The 21,008-nt window shown below is 39.1% G+C and overlaps 1 protein-coding gene across 1 annotated transcript in view; it reads left to right on the forward strand.

The window, feature by feature from the left end:
* The window catches only part of syn3 (synapsin III), a 90,481-nt gene that overhangs the window by 483 nt on the left and 68,990 nt on the right, over window positions 1–21,008 (forward strand). Inside the window, exons 2-3 of the mRNA XM_035535878.1 lie at window positions 10,295–10,736; window positions 15,308–15,365. Of these exons, the coding sequence (XP_035391771.1) occupies window positions 10,333–10,736; window positions 15,308–15,365 (462 nt within the window). The 5' untranslated portion in view covers window positions 10,295–10,332. The remainder of the gene's footprint in view (window positions 1–10,294; window positions 10,737–15,307; window positions 15,366–21,008) is intronic.

The following is a 21,008-nucleotide window of genomic DNA, read 5'->3' on the forward strand; positions in this document are numbered from 1 at the left end:
ACCCTCCTTACCGGTTTTCCCCGACGGTACGCATCATATTCGCGTGTAATAAATGCAGCGTCTTAATATTCATAATTTCAAATATCTATAATATCGCTGGAGCACGCATAGTGAAGCACTGTTTGATTGTTCTCAATACTGATATGGAATGTCTTTCAGTACACTTGTTGAAAATGATTTTGCCTGGTGCAGCTTTCACCTGAGTGTGTCAATGCACCGCCGTATAGGACCCGGTACAGATCGTGGTCTCGGGTGGCACCACCGCTGCCCTTTTAATAAATAGGATTAGCTTGCTTTTTCCCTGTAGGTAAGGATTGCCAATAAGGGCCATAGCCAAATGAAAGGCACTAAGAAGACTGGGGTCAGGGCTATTGGTAGCTTGCTCCCAGTGCAGACATCATACGTGATTTAGGTTAACAACATCTTGAAATTAATAATATTATTTGAGAGGAAGGAGTGATATGATAGTCTTCAATTCCTACACGTGGCAACTGCCTGGCATCTGCAAACAGCTTTCTTTAGGTTAGTCAAAATTATGGCACTCTGTATTGACATAGTTTACCTAAAAAGGTAGGTATCATTGAAGTCATTTGTATTTAAGTTAGGCTTCACTTTGTTTTAATGCTAAACATTAAAAGTCTTAACTTTTGTTTTAATTCTAAACATACACTTGTTTTGTGCTCCTGGAGTTTGTTTGTTATAAATATATATATATATATATATATATATATATATATATATATATATATATATATATATATATATATATATATATATATATATTCATAAGTATACATAAATATATGGAGAAGAACACCTGCCATATGCAAAAAATATGTTTCCTAAAGGCCAGGAAGAAAGGTGTGTGCTGTGCACTGCTCTCTACAGTTCCAGCATCTCTGTATTAGTTGTAAATTGCAAAGCCAACATGGCTTTTTGTCTGTCTGTGTCCAGATGAATGGCTTCATCAGTTCCTTTACACCTTTCTCATCCTGCTTCTACAATGGTAGCAGTAAAATGCTTTAAACTTGGAGTCATTTGATCCTTGAGACATTTTCACATTTCCAGAGCTTCTCTATTTTTAGCTCATGATGTTCTGACACACTGCAAAGCCGCATGTGTAATAATAGGAAAGACTTAATTCCACTATTCTACACATATGCGGTACCCTCCGTTTCACATATTATTTTGTTCAACTTCAGTTAACTTCATTATCCTAAAAGCCTTTTTCTATGCTGCACTTCTACACTGCTGTTTGGCTGGTGCCTTGTGTCTAATTTATTGGCAAACGTCTAAACATTGTGATGCATAGCATGCATCATGAATGTGTCCAAAAGGATGATGATGTTTTCTTTTTGTCATATTGTCTCTACTGTTAAGGTTACAGTGGCCTTACAGCACAGAATGTGCAGGTTTAAAAAAGACTACTAAGTGTCCCAAAACACTTCGCTGCCCCCAAATGTATGGGAAGCTTCCACAGATTCAGTTTAAAGATCAGTATGATATATCCAGATAGCTCAGTAGGATAGATCCACATTACTTGCATTTTTACCACTTGGCAGGTGCTCTTATCCATAGCAACTTACATGTTTATCAGTATGAGTGCTCCCTGGGGGTCAAACCCATGACTTTACATGTTTATCAGTTTGCCAGTGTGAGTTCAAACACATGACCTTGTGCTTCCTGCTTTACCAGGTAAGCTACAGGAGCTATCTGGTGTTAACTCTGCATTCTGTTATTAATCAGTGCTATTTTAAGCCCTTCAAAACCCTTGATGTGTTTAAGTAAAATGATAGTGCACAAATACCTCTATCCCTCTAATGAAATGTAGGTGGCACTTTGGAGTAAGGAGAAAAATCAGAACAATTCATTCATTCATTCTTGAGGTCATATAAGCACTGAAAGTTGCATCCATCTGGTGGCTGAACACACAAGCTAGTTTTTCATCTCTGTGAAATCTAATTGCAATGATTGTTAGATGCTCAAAGTGCACTCCTAAGCGTGAAAGTGTATGAAAGGATAAAAACTTCCAGTGCATGCACGAACACGCAAGGCTGTTAAAAATAATTGCCGATAGTGACAATAATCGCTGATAACGGATGGTGTTGATGGCATAAGTCATATTCTGATATGTTTTATCTGATGTGATTACTTTAGGGTGGTGTTAAAAAATTATTTCAAGCTGGATGTTGGATGTTTGTGTTGTCCAAGTGTTTTGTAATAGGAATATGAAAATGCAAATGCTTAGCCTGTAGGTTTCTAACCTTCTTTCTGCATGTGATAATGCTTTAGCACCCCACTGACTAACTGCTTTGTTCTTTGGGTTCCTTGATTGTGTTCTCAGAACATAGCCCCTATTTGATGACATTGTTCATGTAAAAACAATTATGAATGCATCATGCACTATAATCACACTGAATGTGATGTCGCCGACATCAGTTGAGAGCCTGTGAGTTTACAATTGGGAACAGCTTAATGTTGGTTGCATTGCAGAAGCATTTGTGAGAAATCTCACTGGCACTGTGTGATTCTTAGGCGTGTGACAATGCCACTTCAGACTGTGAGGTTCCGGGGTACATGCTGCAATCAAGCTGGAGCAGCTTAAAGGACTAGTTTGAAAGAAAAAAAAAATGTTCCGTTTACATTAAGCATAGTCCATCATCCAAGACATGTTTTTTGTCTATATTTTTCTTTTGCTTCTGGACTCAGTGTAGCTAACAAGGAAGGAAAGCTACCCACCAATTAGCGTCATGCAGACAGCATCGTGAAATCATTAAACTTTTGCCTCAAAAGACATTATTTGTCAAAGCAATTCCATTTATACATAAACTGCTATTTAATGAACTAGTAGAGGAGCAATAAACCTCAGTACATTAAGTATGTTTGAAGAGAAGTTGTCAGTACAGCAATGTCTATGCTTAATCTATGCAGTTGTCAGCTGCAGGACTGATGTGAGCAGGTTCTCAGCTAGCAGGGGCAGCTATGCTACCTTATGTGAATGCAGGCACAGAATGCATGTTGATATTACTTGCCTTTGCCTGTTGTATATCTCCCACTGAACAGTGCCTCTTTTAAAGTGCTCTGCATTATTCAGTTGGTAGTGCGTGATGTCCACAGCTCGATTTAATTGATTTCTATTGAATGAGTTTTGATTGATTCACCAGCTAACATTCAGAGCAGTGTTGAGTGAGATTGCCTCAGAAAGTGAGGAGGAGCTGCCAAAAGCACATCGCTCACAGCAGAAGTCATTTTTGTCAAAAGGGTCACAGAATCATGGCTAATTTCACAATAGTGCCTATAGCATAAGACCAATATTAATTTCATAATAAGATGTGATTTCGTAAAATGTCTGCTGCAGTGGAACAAGGTCAAATTCATTTGCAGTGAAACTTAAGTCTAATTTGAAAACAAATTAGACCTTTGTATTGCTGTGTGGTCATTGAAAGTAAAGTGGCTGCTGACCTCTTTTACAGATACTCTCCTTTAGATCCTCATGGGCTCAAACATGACTTTTCATCCAATATCAGTGTGATGGCTTTGGCCTTCTCATGTTAAAGAAGCCAGGTGTCGTGTTCACAAACTGAATCCTGGAAAAACAAACATCAGATCTATGGTATAATAAGACACGTACTGAAGTTACTCCAAATCATTGCCCATTTTTAACTGGTCACAAGAAATAAACACATTGTCAAAACTGGGTACTTGACCATCTAAGGAGCCCATGTCTAAAGCATTTTTCTCTCTGGAGGAAAAAACAAAATTATGATTTTATTTTCAGAGTTTAGATGAAAACTTGAAATGAGTCAAAAGGCATTGGGTAATTATTTCATTTCAGATTTTCTATAGAGTCATGCATTATTAGCAATTACACAACACATTGTGGTATGTCTTTGTGAATGAGACTGTCATCCCTGAAGGAGAGGATAGTGTGACAGAGCTCACCACTCAGAAGGTGTGTGTTCTGGCAGACATGCCAGTAAGCTGAGTCTTTGGTCTGGTGTTTAAAGCACAAGTTTACCGCATGGTAGGGTTTGAGGCTGGACGTGGTTGCATTATGTGAAGCACAACCTCCAGGTGAGGAAGATGGGTGTGATCCTTGATGACCCATAAATACAGTAAATAGACTAAATACAGTATAGTCGATCCACAGTGTTTTGAAGACCAACTGCTAACATTTGTTTGTAGCGTTTGGCTTATTTTCATGACAAATAAGTCAACCTTGGCGCCTACCTTGGCGCCTATTACCACGTTCACATCAGCTCTGCTTCTTCCCCTCCTCTGTCCAGTGGTGCCTCTCCTCCCCTTAACACCACTGCTGTGTTTGTTGGTGTTTCCACAGCTTAGCGTCGCTAAGCCATCTCTTTGCTGTCAGTAAATGAGAGAATGGAAGCTGGCAAGTAAGGCCACATGAAGACCCACAGCCCTCACCCAGGGACCCAGTACGACATGATGGTTAATTTAATAACCCCTTACACAAATGACACATCCTGCTTCTACTTTCTCCTTCTTAATTGTCAGTAGCACTCTGGTGTCTGATGCTACCCCAAGCAATGGCGCACCACCCCCCAAAAAATGCTTATCGTTATGTGTGTGGTTCCTGTGCTGCTGGGAATTAATCAGTTAGCAACACGTATACAAACATTAGTGCAACTGTTTGTTATGGACCATTGGCGCTCCAATGCTCTGTCACACTATTGTAAAAGAAAAGCTGAAGGTGAGTGATGCTGGCAAGACATGCCAGCCTCCATGAGTCAGCGAAGTCCCATCGGTCCTGTGTTTATGGTGCAGTTTTTTAATCCCCAACAAGGGTTTCTTCCTCTGAATGTGCACTGTAGTGCCAGCGCTCCAGTTTACATCTCCCCCAATCCCCCTGCTTACGCGACTGCTCCATCACTTAGATCACACAACATCATTCACTTTCATCACCTGCCACACAGGGCAGCACCGCAACAATTAGCTCCATATCTTAAATGCCTTTATCTTCCTTTTTCAGCTCCCCACAGCTAGCTAGTCCTTTCTACTTCTAGCCTGTTTCAAAGTGCCATAACCATCCTCCTGCCCTAGGCATACTGGGCTTCTCTTTTTTGCCTCTCTTCCTTTCTCCCTACCCTTTGTGCAAAGCCTCGGTGGAATGGTGATAGTGTAATGCTCATTAGCACAGTGTGCTGCAGAGCCTCCATCCCTTCCCTGTTGCTGCTTATTCTGAGATGTGGATGAAAGCTACAAATCTTACGCGCCATGCCTCGCTTCTGCCGAAATGACTAATTATGTAACCACCATTTATGTCTTGTTTTGGTATTTGTTCAGTCTCTCTTTCAGACCTTATCCATCTTCCTTCCCCTTAAAGTACAAATTAATTTATTGCAGCTATAATGCTATAAGAGGTTGTACCAAATAGCTTCCCAGGCTTCCATGTGTTCGATAATTCTCTGGTGTGATACATATTCCTTCTTTTCTTTTTGTGTTTACAGAAGCAAAGATTAGAAAAAAAAAATTATATATATATATGGAAACTGTGTACAATTTTGAATATCTCTCTCTCTCTCTCTCTCTCTCTGTCTCTCTCTCTCTCTCTCTCTCTCTCTCTCTCTATATATATATATATATATATATATATATATATATATATATATACATACACATACACACACATAGAGAGAGAGCGAAAGAGAGAGATTCAAAAATATAGTAATGTACACAGAGTTTCCAGAGAAACAAAATAACTGGCACAAAAGGATCAATTCTCATCACTCATTCCTCATGCATCGCTGTGGGATTTGTCTACTGTATTACTTGTAAGAGATATATTAATTCTATAATAATAATAATAATAATAATAGTTATCAGGAACTATAAGATGTCTGTTTTGATAAGCTAGTATCCTGTATTGTAAATATGTCTGGCATTTCTAACAATCCAAACTGCTTGAAAATCGAGCAAACAAATCCAAAACACATCTGATTCACAAGGAGGACATATATTATGATAAACAACGGCTAAGTGGTTGACGAAACTTTGCAAATATTGATAGAAAACACAGGGCATATATACAAGAGAAAATGAGGACTAACACGAGACAGGTAATTACAATAACAGGTGGAGAGACTAACAAGGGGTGAAAGCAAAAGAAACCAAAAGAAGGAAGCATGAGGAAACAAAACCAGGAAGTAAACAAAGCAGATGGCATCACTGTGGGAATCACGACTCCAGGGAGGGCGAATGTGACAATAGGACCCCCTCATCCTCCCGTAATTTCCACCTCATTCATTGATATTGGTACACATCCTGGTACACACTGGACCATTCATAAATTCAGAGCACTTTTAGATGTTTTAGATAATGCAGAAAAATACTTAATGCAGTGTTTGAATGGATGTTTAATAGCCTATGATAGTTCAAACTTTAGGTTTGTTGTTTGCGTTTTAATAACTGTTTAGATGAACAGTTTAGATAAGCTCTTATAATTAACTCTTACAATGAACTCTTCCAATAGCCTACAATTCTAACTTATTTGTTAGAATTGCTTGTTGTGGCCTCAAGCCTAACCTAATATATATATGGCCTGACATAATATGTATATGTATATGTATTGTGTGTGTGTGTGTGTGTGTGTGTGTGTGTGTGTGTGTGTGTGTGTGTGTGTGTGTGTGTGTGTGTGTGTGTATATATATATGAATAGAGCTGTTGCTCTTCCACCTTTAGAAGAGCCAGTTAAGATGCTTTGGGCATCTGATGAGGATGCCCCTGGCCGCCTCCTGCTGGAGGTACACTACACCTGGCCAGCTGGGAGGAGGCCTCAGGGTAGACCCAGGACCCGGCTGGCCTGGCATTGCCTGGGCATGCTCCAGGGAGAGTTGGAGGAAGGGGTTGACAGAGGCACCTGGGCTCCACTGCTTTCACTATTTCCACCATGACTAATAGACTACACGTCATAGCAGATGATAAAGAAAGTTTCTTGTTTTCATTTTAACTAATCAAAACTGAACACTGACCCATTTGTTAATCATTTGGGAAGTAGAACTCTCTACTCCTTCCAAATACAATGCTCTATTTTTCGTATTTGAGAGTCAGGGTGGATTTATAGTAAGATCACATTTTACATGCCTCCATTTAACTAATCAAACCCAGAAACATAACATACTGTGAACAGATAATGGTACTAACATAGGTAATAGATAGTGAACTTGCTTTGTGATTGTTTGCACCACAGAATAGTGTGACTTGTGTATAGCCCATATCAGGCTGTGATTCTACAGTTGAGTAGACATATCCATTATTATTTGGAAAATTAAATCACATCCTGTCAAGTAACTCACTGCTTAAGTTGTTTTTTCATCAGAAGACTTTCTTATTCTTTTTCCAAGTCATTATTTAGATGACCTCTTTTACTTTTCTTTGAGTCATTATTTTAACTTAACAGTACTTGAGGTTGAACATAATTTTTGGCTTCTCTACCCATCTCTGGCTAATGACAGACTACCTGCTTCAAGTAGTAGACAAAATATAGAAATAACAGTATATATACAGACATACTAGTGATGAGGAGGCTTTTCTTTTGTCTTCAGAAAAGCTTCAACCCTTCTTGGAACAGGCACTTTCCGTATGCTGCCACGATGAACATTTTGGAACAGACAGTGTGAGATAAAGACAACCTTTGCTTTTTTCACATGAAAAAAAAACAGTTTAAAAGATTGCCTGCAAAAAGGGACACTATGCAAGCAAGCAACAAATATTTTTTTGCTCCTACATGGATGGCCTTTCAGCATCAGTGGCAAAGAGTAAGGAGAAAGCTCTCTGTAATCTGTGTGCTGGAAATATTCCTTCCTTTGTACACTAGTAGGTCAGGCATGGAGTGGCTGTATATTTTAAGACATGTGGGCAACTATGTCTTTTCAACAGACAGGCAAATGCAATATATATATATATATATATATATATATATATATATATATATATATATATATATATATATATATATATATATATATATATAGTATGTATTGTATGGATAGTATGGACGCAGTGCTCAAAATGTTACTTCATCTCTCTTTGACAGCCAATAGAGTACCTTTTCTCCAGTCTCTACAATTCAATACAAAACTACGTTTTATAAATAGCATAGTTTAGATATACAATAAGTGTTCTCTCTGCAGTTTTTGAGATTTGTGAGTATCATTTTTTCCCTATCCCACTGACCAGCATTTAGTTTATTACAATGCTTAAAACAAATGTTGCCTTCAAATTTTCCGTTTCAACCATTTTAATAAGTTGTTACACTTTTAGTGTGTTGGTGTAGTCATTCACTTTCTTCACAGAAATTGAAGTTCACTCCATTTGAAGTATATAGCTAGAACTTAAAGATATCCAGCTAAGCTCTTTAGCTGATACTCACTCTGCTTGGTGGTGCATTTTAAGGGGGCAAAGGCACCCAATGTTATATGAGCTTAAAAATAGAAAAGTATCACACTAATGTGTCTTTCAGTGAGGATCTTTGGTTCTTTGAAAGCTATTAAACCTCAGTGCTGTATCTACACTTCAGCAGTTTAGGTAATTAGGAAGTAATTGATTTGAATGCCCACATATGTTAACCCCTGTGGCAACACATTTAACTTCACTCACTACCTGTTTCTCCATCTATGCAAGTTTGATTACAATATTTTGGGTAATATAATTTTCGTTATTATTTGGGTAATATAATTTTCGTAAGTATGTTACTATTATAAGTTATAAGTAAGTACGTTGAGATGTACGTAGATGTAGTCAGATGAATGTACTTAGTTGTATTTGACTACAGAGATTTCCATTAACCAATCCCTTTTCTCTGTTTTGGGTGGCTGTCGCTAACCCCTTTCTTTTAGATATTTCTTTACTTAAGAGCATTCTAATTCATTTCATGTTTCTGTTCCTGCTTCCTGTTTGCCATGAATTGCTTTCCTCCATTTGCTAAGTGTGATAAGACCCTTTCAGACAGTATATCTGAACGCTGCAGTGTCTTTGTATTTCAGTGCAGTGCTGTATTTTAGTGCAGTGTAACTTCCAAGGGGCTTAAGTAAATAGAAAAATAAAGATAAAAACTACTTCTTTGTGTTTTGTGTTGGAGCAGTACAAAATTTACAGTAAAACAGAAGGTTACGTGTTTCTCCATGATATAAAATATTTTGTTTGTAATTATAATGAACTGATGTCATTCCTGTCACTTACTGAATTCTAACAAGACTGGCATAGAGATTTTTATGTCTAGACAGATCTGTCTTGAAAGCTAAGTCTAAAGATTTTCCTGGTTAATTAAATGTTACATAAACGTTTTTTTTTGTTTGTTTGCTTGTGTTTTTTGTTTTTTTTAAAAAACAGATTAATTAAACCAGTCTTGGAACTGTATCACACCTATAAGTATGTTAAAAGAATCACATATGCCCTAGGTTATAAACAACTTAGTGTTTATTACTTATTAAATAAATGCATAGTATATAATTAGCAGATACATTTAAAAATAAAACTACTGTACCATCAGATATACATATACATTAATACATATATAGTATGATCTGTATCTATTCTAGTCTATATAAAAACTATATAAACTATATTCTAGTCTATATAAAAACATTTTCAAGTATGAGAAAATTATATATATATATATATATATATATATATAAACTTATGGTCCTGTATATTGAATTGTTTTTTGCCTCTAGACTGGACAGGTTTGAAGTAAAGGACATAATTTTAGATCAAGCCACAGTAATACTGGGCATGCTTGTTACCCAACAGAACAAGACAAAGTTAGTAAGGCTCAGGATGGTATTTCCCAAGAATGGTATTCCCACTGTGGTACTCTGGGAAAACGTTTATTATCGTCATATATCAGAGCTTAATTTCCACGATGTTAAAAATATTATTGAGACCTAAGCCAGAAAACAACACTTTTAAAAGTAAGAGACTTCAGTATGTTACTGGTTTATTTATGGCCTTGGGTTGTATTTAGCGGGTATATAACTTGCATTGATTTTAGACCATCAACGACATCTTGGGACAGATCCATCATCCACATTCAATGGGTTTTTCATGTAATCTGTAAAAAAAAAAAAAAAGACCTCAGAATAGCTTTATTATTGTACAAGCCTCATACTAATATGAGGATTGTTATCAGAAATACCACTCACGTTTCCAGAATTAAATATTTTCTCGTTTCATGTAGATCAAGCCTAATAGCACTAATACCTGTTGAGTTACTGACAGTTGCTAGGGGTAATCTTTTCTTCATCTTCTCCTTTTTCCCCCTCTCCTTGGCAAGGCATCTCTCCTACCCATTACCAGCACCACCACGCCACCATGAACTACCTACGCAGGCGCTTGTCGGACAGCAGCTTCGTGGCCAACCTACCCAACGGCTACATGATGGACCTGCAGAGGCCCTCTCCTCCACCAAGCTCCACCAGCTCCCCGGCCTCCCCCGCCACGGAGAGGCGGCAGCGGCCTATTGGGCCTGCCCAACCCCAGTCCCAGTCCCAGTCCCAGTCCCAGCCCCAGCCCCAAGCCCAGGCTCAGGCTCAGGCTCCACCTACCGCTTCCGGCAGCTTCCTTAGCTCCTTTTCCAGTGTGGTAAAGACAGCTCAGATAGCCAGCGCTGTGCAGGCCAAAGTGGCAGCCCACGGGGACGCCTCTGCCTCTTCGTCCAAGCCGGCTGTCCGCAAGCCCAAAGTGCTGCTGGTCATCGATGATGCCCACACAGAATGGTAAGACTCTCTCATTTATTTTCTTTATACGTATATGGTTTGATTTGACACATGCTTTTGCTCTGAAAACCCCATTAAAAATATTTTCTTTAATGCTTATTTCACTAAGTTGTGCAAAATGTTAAGCAGTTAAATATAACATAATATAACATAAATAAAAGCCCACATGACCACATGAGAACAAAAGGCAGTGAGTGAATTTTGGCTCTACTCACAAATGAATCTTGGCACAGAAAAAAACGTTTTGTACTAGGCTACAAACAGTCCATTAATTTTAGAAGAGATTTACAATCTAGTGATAATGTTATTAGCTAGATGGGCTAATGTACCATGCTACTTGGCTGTTATAGCAAGTTTCCAAGACATTGTTTAAAGTTGGGATTTATTTAGGAGAAAGTCACTTTAAATCACCACATAAGGAGTAAAACCTCTGGTGAATATACCACTGGAACACAAGTCTACGACTCTGTGCTCTGTAAGGTCCAAATGCTGGCATTATTCTTTGGTCTGTGTTCATTTATACACTTGGTTATGATCTTAATGTGCCTGAATTTATATGAGCGTGGCTGTATTGTAACTGACTGATTAAAGGTTTTATAAGATTGCGTCTTGCTTGGGGAAAGCTGCATGGCTTGCTGCTTTTTTATTCCACCTCTGGTGCCTTACTCTTTAGCAGAGGGCTGCAGTTTTTCCTACCTTCATTTCTTCTGACCATTGTTGTAATGGTCTGGGACAGGTCAAAGAATGGTCTGGGACAGGTGCAATGGTCAAAGAATGGTCCAAGAATTGTTCAGGAATGGTTCATCAATGGTCCAGGTTGTTCCCCTGGTCATTTATCAGCGCTCTCATTCTGAAACAATCAGATAAACATTTTCATCAAATATTTACCTTATGGTGCCTTTCAAAATAAGATGAAATTCTACTGTCTGGACTTCAAGTCCTGCCAAGTGAGGAAAATGGTGCCCTTTGGCTGTCTGTAGTCTTAGAAAGAGCTTTCTGAGAGACACTGCTATAGACCACCATTAAGCAGAAAATATGTTAGTCTCAATAAACACCATGTTTTGTTCAATTTTCATAATACATAATGTGTATCTTTATGATTTGTGTGCTTCTATAGGTTTTATACTCCGATTCATATTTAGGACTATATTAGATGCATGTGTGGTTGTTATAAATGTTATGGAGGTGTAGTAATTCACTTTGACCACAAGGTGGAGTAATAGTCTAACTTGACGAATGAAAGACATGCTGCATTACCTCAAAACTAACACTCTGCAGTACAAGGAGTCAAAATGCACCACAAAATGAAAGTCTGCTTGTTTTGACTTCGGATTTTCTGTTGATGCTATTGTCTTTTGTTCAGGTGTTTAAGTCTGAGTCACTGTTAGCATTCCCAAACTGTAGTGCTGCACCCTGACCCCCATCCCCCACTGCCAACTTTGCATGCTTTGATATGAAGTTCTTCTTTTCAAAAGAATGCACAGGAAAAGTAGTCTTATTCAATGGATGTGAATTTCTAGGTAAAATCACTCCAGCATCAAACATGGGAGGCCAGCATTTATTCCTGGCCTCCCACGTGGAGTAAGACTGACAATGACTTACTAACATTTGACTCACACAGTCACATTGTTTGTAGAGTATGGTGTATGTTGATGTATTTGATGAGACAGGTTCATCTCTTTGCAGTTTCTTTCAGACACGTTGGCATCAAGAGACTGCTGGTGTTTGGCATTCAGGTTAAGAGTAGGCCAAGTTTCTCATTTTCATGTGAAACGTATGCTACCCTTGAACAATCTGTTTGTGTGACGATGTTAAAGTTAGGGGTGTAGTAATTCCCCCCAGGGCATTACATTTGTGCTGTTTGTTTGTTTGTTTGTTTGTTTGTTTATTTTTAATTAATAAATAATTGTGTATGTCCAGGGTTTCTGTGATTAGGTTATAAACAATATTGACAACACTGAGTATCCATTCAGTATCTGTTCAGGAAGATTTTAGATTTAGATTTGAACTCTCTTGTCTAACACTAAATGTCTAGCAATTGCATTTGTATAGTCTTTTATTTTATAGCATTGAATTATATTGTATATCAATCTAGGTATCAGCACTGACTCATGTTTCTGGCAGTATATTGGTTGAATGGTATTCTTGTATACTTTTCTAAGGATTGTTAAGGATACTTTCCTGAGTAGACAACTAGGCACTTTTGTAAGTCACTCTGGATAAGAATGTCTGCTAAATGCAGTAAAAGTAAATGTATCCAGAGGTAGCCAAAAACATTTAAGGAAATGTACTTTCTTTTACCATTTTACTCTTCTTATTTCTTTTAGATGTCTTTTACTAATCATAGATCACACTAATTCTCTCCAAACATATAGGTCAGTTAATATTACATGGGGGAAAGTAATATTACACCAAGGTGGGGCTGATACATTGACTACCTGAATTCAAGTTTATGGTGCATAACATAACATAATGAACATAACATAACAGTGAACCCCGTCTATTGTGATTCATACTGTTCTCAATATTGTGGTCCATACTGTTAAAATAAAATGAACATTCTGTGACAGAAAAACTGGTTTGAACAGTGAATAGTTAAAGCAACTGCAGGGGAAACTATCGTTACCATTTACTTTCCTTTTTCCCTTTCCCCAAACTGGAGGGTAAAGGTCTACTGATGTTAGAACTAGAACATGCGGGTTATAAATGGAGCATTCTATTATATTAGTGAATGGAAATATGGATCTGTTGTCCTCTTTGCTACTGGTCTTGTAGCCTCATCAGTAGCCTCACATGATTCTTTCATATTTTTTTTGTGTGTTCAGTTGGTACAGAGCAGCTTTTCTGTGCATACACAAAAAAAAAAAACCCCAAAAAACACACAAACGCCCCTCAAATTACTTCGGTTGGACAATAGAGACTTCTTTACATTTGTGTCTGTACACACAGACACAAAGTAAGGAATCAGCAAAACTCTGAGCTCAGCTCTGAGAGATTTAGCCACAGAGACCAATTTGACATTTCCATAACAATAAGGCTTTATCAACTTCCCTCTTCTACTGTTAGGTCCCAAATACTGAAAATAGCTAGCTAGTTCTCAGTTCTCATATTTTTGTTTTGTGAAACAAGGAATGTCTTGAAACAACCAGATGTTAAAATCGTTTGCAAGTGAAAACACCTGTAAACTGGAGCTAATAGCCTTCAGCTGTGCATTTACAAAGTGCTTCAGGTAGAGTTGAAATGGCATCTTCACTCCAGGCCAGTACCATCATACAGTGACAGTGATCTTCCATTCCCTGATTGTATTACATAAAGCCCATATTAAGCCACTACTTTGTAAACTTTGCCTTCTGCAGTCATCAAGTGAAGAATTAGTTTTCTGTGTCTGCCTGTAGAGCTGAGAGGGGGTGGGCCTGCCTGGGCTTGTCTCCCTTCCTGTCTTCCCTCCCTGTCTTCCCTGTCTGTCTTCCTTGTCTGTCTTCCCTCTCTGTCTCCCTCTTGCTTCCTCTGTGGGCATTCCAGAACAGAGGCATCATGTAGCTTGGAGACCCAGCAGCCCCTGACAGACTCGACCCGGTTCTCAGCTCGCCCTCTCTTTGTGGGCCACAATGATGCCACACACATCAGCTTTCACCAGACCATCTCCATCTCCCTCTCATTCCTCCCCTCAGCCTGTCACTTTCCCCATTTTCTCTTTTTCATGCAGTCTCACTATACTTTAGTTTCTCTCTTGCACTCTCTTTCCCAACTTTCCTGTCTGTCTCTCATTCTATTTATTTCTATCTATAGTTCTGTCTCCATTTCTCACTTTCTTCCTTTCTTTTTCACTCATTCCTGGTAAATTTCTTATTGAGATCTTTGAAAATGTCTTTCTCTCCGTAGATGTCTTAATATTTTACTTGAAAAGGTCATACTCCAAGTGTGTAGTATGTAATTCTATAATGATGCATTACTTGACTAGAAGTGTGTCACTAGTCATGGCCTAGACTAAGTATTCAGATGACTTTTTCAGTTTCAGCAGCATAGGGGAGCATGACAAGCTGGCCTGGGATTTCATAGGTGGAGCCAGGTCGCTGGTATTCACTAACTCAAACATATCTCTAAATGCCAGAGCAGTTGGTTTATCTGGGACTGCCCTGGGTCAGCAGTTGGCAGATGTTACGGTCAAGATGCTGCTTGAATCCCACTGGAGTGCACAAGCACAACTGTTGGTCTCATATCCAGAGAGATATCCTTAAATGGAGCAAGCCCTGTGTTTTGAGGTAAAAGAGGGTAACTCTAGAACAGAATGTGTGGCATTGTCCAACCTCAGGCATTCCACTAAACCAAGGTGCATTTTTAGAGAATCATTTGGAAAAATGTTGCAACAGTTAATGCTAAAATTAACTGTTAATTAACTCAGAGTGAATGAGCTCATGTTTTGTCTTTATGCACATACACATAATGTTTTGTCTTTATGTACATACACACAAATAAACAAATGCATTTGAAAAATATGATAAACAGCTAAAGTAAAAATTAACTTAATGTACTTTCTTTCCTAAAGATTTATTCCTCTTTTTATTCGCCAGGGCAAAATATTTCCGAGGGAGGAAGCTGAATGGCGAGTATGAGATCCATGTGGAACAGGTGGGTTCAACATGATTATCCATAGGAATATTTTACCCATCTGCAATCCTATTCAAAAAGCTGATCCAGCACCAGGATTTCTCTGTTTCTACTGATCTGAAGCCAGTAGAATGTTTCGTAGCCAACTCTTTGAGCTTACTATGAGCTTCATTGTGGATAGCTTTTTTGATGTCCTGGACGTGGGCTGCTTTTACATTTTACCTTTGCCTTTGTGTGAACTGAAATTCATGCATCTTGTAAACAACAGACCTTGTAAACAAAGGGCCATGTAAACAACAGAACTTATAAACTTCCACAGATGTGACCTGCTAGACACAGGTATAGAAAAATGTCCCTTAAAGTTTCCTTTTAAGTAACATCATGCCTTTTCACATTAGTCTGATCAGGTATAGGGTGCCGATTAACGGGGATTATTATTAGATTTCAAAGTTAAACAGTCTAACATCATCATGCTAAACAGTAACCCCAAGCAGCTTTCCACAGCAACCTGTATGTAACCACACCATTACGTTATCTCATGTTTACAACCCTACCACAACCGGGCCAATGCCCACAGCATGTAGCATTATCCAGAGTCTAGACACTGACTATTTTACCGGACCGATAACATCTAGCCACATTTTCTGTACATCTGCAAGCCATTGAGCAGACCCGGCTTGTGTTTGAAAAGAGCTGCTGGGATTTTTTATGGGTGAGGAAGATTGGCGTGGGCAGCCAGAAGGGAAAGTTTAAAAGCTACATGTTTGCTTTGCCCCCATTGTTATGGTCTCGTGTATCTGCCAAGGGGGGTTGGGGGGTAGTATTCAGTTGTGTGGGGAGTGAACAAATGTTGTTTGCAAGCTGTGGCATCGCATTCAGGCACAGTAGTAATGTGGTTAATTAGAGGCTTCAAATCTTTAGTGAAAGTCTGTAGTCTGAGTTTCACACATACTGTAAGTCTCTTTTCAAACACCACACTTTTAATTTGTTCCAATCCCCTATGGCAACACCCAGCTCTACCCAGATGTCTGTCTTCTTTGTTGTCTAGAGATCACTTTTCTTGTTGTCAAGGTTACTGATTACTTGCATGTTGCCCATTTTGCAAGCTCTCCAACAAACACTAAGCAAAAGGAAGGCTGAGCTTGAGGACAAAACACCCCAATCTTATGCAAACAAAATAACACCTCAACCTAACTCTTTTTCCTCTTCTTTCCTCTCCTGGACCTGTGTTGGTGCATTACACTGCCCCTAAGCCTTGCTGCCATATAAGGTGGAATCTGGCCCCTTGGAGGGCAATTCCAGCTTGAGACCACCCAGTATACCAAGAGGCCTTTCTGCAGGGCCTGAGGAGAGCTGGGGCAAGTGAAATAGCGGGATATCGATGCTGCTTGATTGGACATACAGCTGGTTTTACTCTTATCATTTACTGGACATGAATGCGTCAAAGACGATTGACATTCTTTAGTGGAAAGGCATAAAAACCCAGGAGATGATTATTAATTACACTGAGAAGTCAAAAAGAGTTTGTTCATCTTTGGGTGGATGAGAATTTTTTGTATGGGCCTGAGTGTTTTTTTTTCTAAATCTGGTCCAGCAGCACTATTGATTCTGTTGGGTACTCTTTTGGGCTAAATTTGTGTTCAAATTTCCCATACCTATAGGGCTTGTATTGTATTATTTATGTATACACTAAATCATAATCACATTACATCACCTGAATCTTGAATGTTGGTGTACTTTGACTACTCTAAATTTGTCTTTCTTCTATCATGACTGAATGCATCCTGATAGAAACTATATATTTATATGACCCACAGATATTTATACTTGCAATCCTTTTAGGCATTTGAATAATGCACGATTTGGCTCACTGCACGATTTGGCTCAGTGGTCAGGGAAACTGCAGGAAACGGCTTTTTACGTAGATGCTGTCAGACCACGCAACCTTTCTAATTTCGAGGACGTTGAAAATTGCTGTGCTGTGGCCTTTTTGGAAAATGCCGTGTCCTAGTTGCATCCAAGCACAAAGTTGGAGGCCAGTCGGGTGTGTAGGTGGCATTGTGCTGTCTGCCTGACTGGGCCTGTCTGGCTCACCATACTGCCAGATTTCACCAACATTCTCTGACCTGACTTGACATGCTGCTGCAAGGGTCTCCTGCACTTTACTGGTACTCTGAATTTTTTATCTGCTGATAATTGGCTGAGATACTGTTCTTTGTCAAAGCTTGTGCATAATCTTTGCCCTCCCACTCTCAGACCAGAGCTCTCAGTGCTCTCTCAGGCCAGAGACTCTAGAGTTATTTCTACTGACAACAAATACCCTTCCATCCCTTGGATGGCTTAGCATGGCCTTCTTTGGATTCATATGAGTTCAGCAGTCTTGCCCATACTAGTGCAGAGTGGTTGTGTTAAAATATTAAAACCTAGGTGTGTGGGGAAAAAATTAAAATTTCATATTGTGGGTAAAAGAGCAACATAACAGATCACAGCAGCTTTGGCTGAATGAATGAATGTAGTTGTTAACCTGGTGTGGAGCAGAAGAATGAAGGGCCACAGAAATAATGAGAATTGTGCAAATTGCCCATGGTTGTTCAGGAGGCTCAGCCCACATTTTTGTTCATTGACTGGGCATGTTGACAGGGGACACATCTGTTAGACAGGCCTTTGACCTCACTGAAGCCTAGTTCTTCTCTCAGTAAGCAGAGCAAACTGGACCTAGCTGCGTTTGGGTTATCTATCCCCTTCAGCCCTGTGCTCATAGTGTCAGCCATCTGGGTCACAACTCTGCATGATTTCAGAGTGTTGGCAAAAACCTGGGGCCGACGCAGGTCTGGGCCTCATCATGTCCTTCCTAGGGCCTAACTGCACCTCATTCTGTGTGCCATGCATATAAAAGCATAACTGGAGTAAATGTGTAAAATGGATTTTGTAAGTTGAAGTTAGTGCTTTACCTTGGTCACAGGAATGTGAACCTCTCAGGTTAAGAGGGCACGATCCCACTGTAGCTGGAATTTATACAATGATTGCTATTGATGCTGGGTTTCAAATGGGTTGTGATATTCAAGTATATATTAAAAATAATTCTAAAAATCTGGTGCAAATCTGACTGAAAGATGGAAATTCTGTCTTAATTATCACTTCTTCTGTTCAGCAATCATACATTTGTAAGGAAAACCAATATTTACAAAATTTGTGCAAACATTTATGGACAAAAGTGTTTATTTTATAAGAGCCATAATAGAACATTAAGAAAAAGCACTTTTGAGAGAGGGACAAGGACAGAGTGCTCACTGTGATTGGGTCAGAGTGAAAAACAGCTCACTGTGACTTAATGTGCCAGCTATGAGTTATGAGTTCATTTCTTTTTATTTACCCACAAAACATTACGGCATAGGATATTTTGGTGTGTTTATATTCAGATGTAGAGCATAATATATGATGAGGTGTGCTGTTAGAGTTTGGCTATAACCACAGATTAGCCTCAGAGAGCTATCAGTGTTGTTTGTCAATCTCTGATCACATGACCATGAAAGGCACCTTGTCTACTTCAACCTAATGATACCCATTAACTTCAGCTCCAAAAATACCTTTCAGGATTCCAGATGGACATTATAATCATAGACTTGGAGGGAAGCAGGGAGCGTGTGTGTGTGTGTGAGTGTGTGTGTGTGAGGGTGTGTGTGTGTGTGTGTGTGTGTGTGTGTGTGTGTGTGTGTGTGTGTGTGAGTATCTGTATTTCTGGGCGTGGGGTGTTGAACAACAAATCTGTTGCCATGTATGAGGCACATGAATGGGTTTTAGAGGAGAATGAATTACTTTTTGTGGTTCTAGTAGAAAGCAGCCAAAAATAAATGTTTGTGCACCATTACTCTTGTTCTCAGTGTTTCTCTGCCTGAGACCTGGCCTTGCCTCTGGAGTTGAGTCATCCAGTCCAAATCTGACACTCCATGGGACTGATAATCACAACTGATTTCCTGAAAACAATACTAACCAATCCTATCTCAGATTACAATTTCCATACCTGAGCCCTGCCCACAACTGTCAACAATAAATGTAATTGTACACAGGATAATATTTCAAACATCCTGAGCCAAACCATTAGGGCTTCACATAGGGCCCAGCCCTCTCACATCACTCATAATAACCTAACACGTCTAAGAACCTGCTACCTCACAGAACCTTCATAGGGGTCGTCAGGCAGGCACCTCCCTTCATTAGTGTTTTGCTGAATTAATCCCATGACACCTCTGGAAGGCTCAACAGTGACGTCTGGTGCCCACAGCCCCACTCTGAGCACATTTTTAAACCAAAGACCTGTCACTTAACAAACTTCTTTAAACGTAAACTCACATTGGCTTCCCTGTTGACTTAAGGTCATATCCAGCCCCACTGACACCATTAATGTGTGCTCAGTGCCACCAGTTCCATATGGACTTTATGCACTATACAAGCAGCACACATTGAATTAAACTCCCTATACTTACCCACTGTGTTGCCCCAAAGTCCATACTGGTCTCCCCGGCGACTAAGGCAACTTAGCCCCACTGGCTCTGTTAATGCTTATTCAGTGCTGTTTGTTCCATATAGATTTTACATTCTACTCCACCAAGCACTCTCTAAGTGTAAGTATCCTTCTGCAAAGATGTACATCTGAATATATGCAAACGTGCAGGCGTCATACGCAGACATTCACATAAGTATCGGCAAACATACTTTAACATAATGTGAACATGTATACTTTTCCATATGGAGTTACAATTCTAGACCTGAAAAACTACTAACCAGCCCAGTCCTCTATGTCCCTGAGACACCAAAAACCTCAGCCACTCCATCTTTACACACACTCCGGCCTGTGCTCTCCTCATTTACAGCCCCTGGCAAACCTTTTCAGCTACTACAGATAATTCCTTCACAGCTTCAATTAACACATGGCCTCTAAACCAAATTCAACAAGCAAAGATTCAGCAGACTTAGCTACAAATCCTCTGGCACCTATCACTACTGACTTAATATACGCCTGCTTCTCATATTCTTTCATCTCTGATATATGTCTGTAAAGTTCAAGAAAGGCGCTATATAAATGTAACCAATAATAATAAATAATAATCTCAGTCACCAATTCTGCACATTTCAGCTTCTTCCTGTTGAAAGCAACTGCATCATCAACTGAAATTCATCAAATTAAATGTTAACTCTGTAAAACAAACTCTAGCACCTCAGTGTAGTTAATGCAATGTGCTGTGGCCTGTAGTTTTCTATCTACATCCTCTTTCAATTTCCAGTCTCATGCTTCAGCCCATCTAACAATATTAATTAATAGGAATAGTTTTGCTTGAGAGGGTTTTTTTGTTGTTGTTGTTGTTTTGTTTTGTTATGTTTTTTTGCTTGCTTACAAATTTTCATTTTTTAATATGATAAAATCATGTTGACTAACATTCAAGAACATAGATGATTATCTCAAAGATGATGATAATGAATAAGTGCAGAACCAAATCTGAATGAAAACAGGAAAACAAATACCACCAGGTTTCAGACAAACAAAATGTGTTACATGTTATCTAAAAAGTGGTTTTTGATAATCACAAAAAATGGAAAAATTGCAAAAACGGTGTTGATACTCCTATAATATGATATCCTCTCCCTCTTATTGGCTAGATTCATATT

This window comes from Electrophorus electricus, chromosome 2 (assembly GCF_013358815.1).
Source record: "Electrophorus electricus isolate fEleEle1 chromosome 2, fEleEle1.pri, whole genome shotgun sequence".
Classification (NCBI taxonomy): Eukaryota; Metazoa; Chordata; class Actinopteri; order Gymnotiformes; family Gymnotidae; genus Electrophorus; species Electrophorus electricus.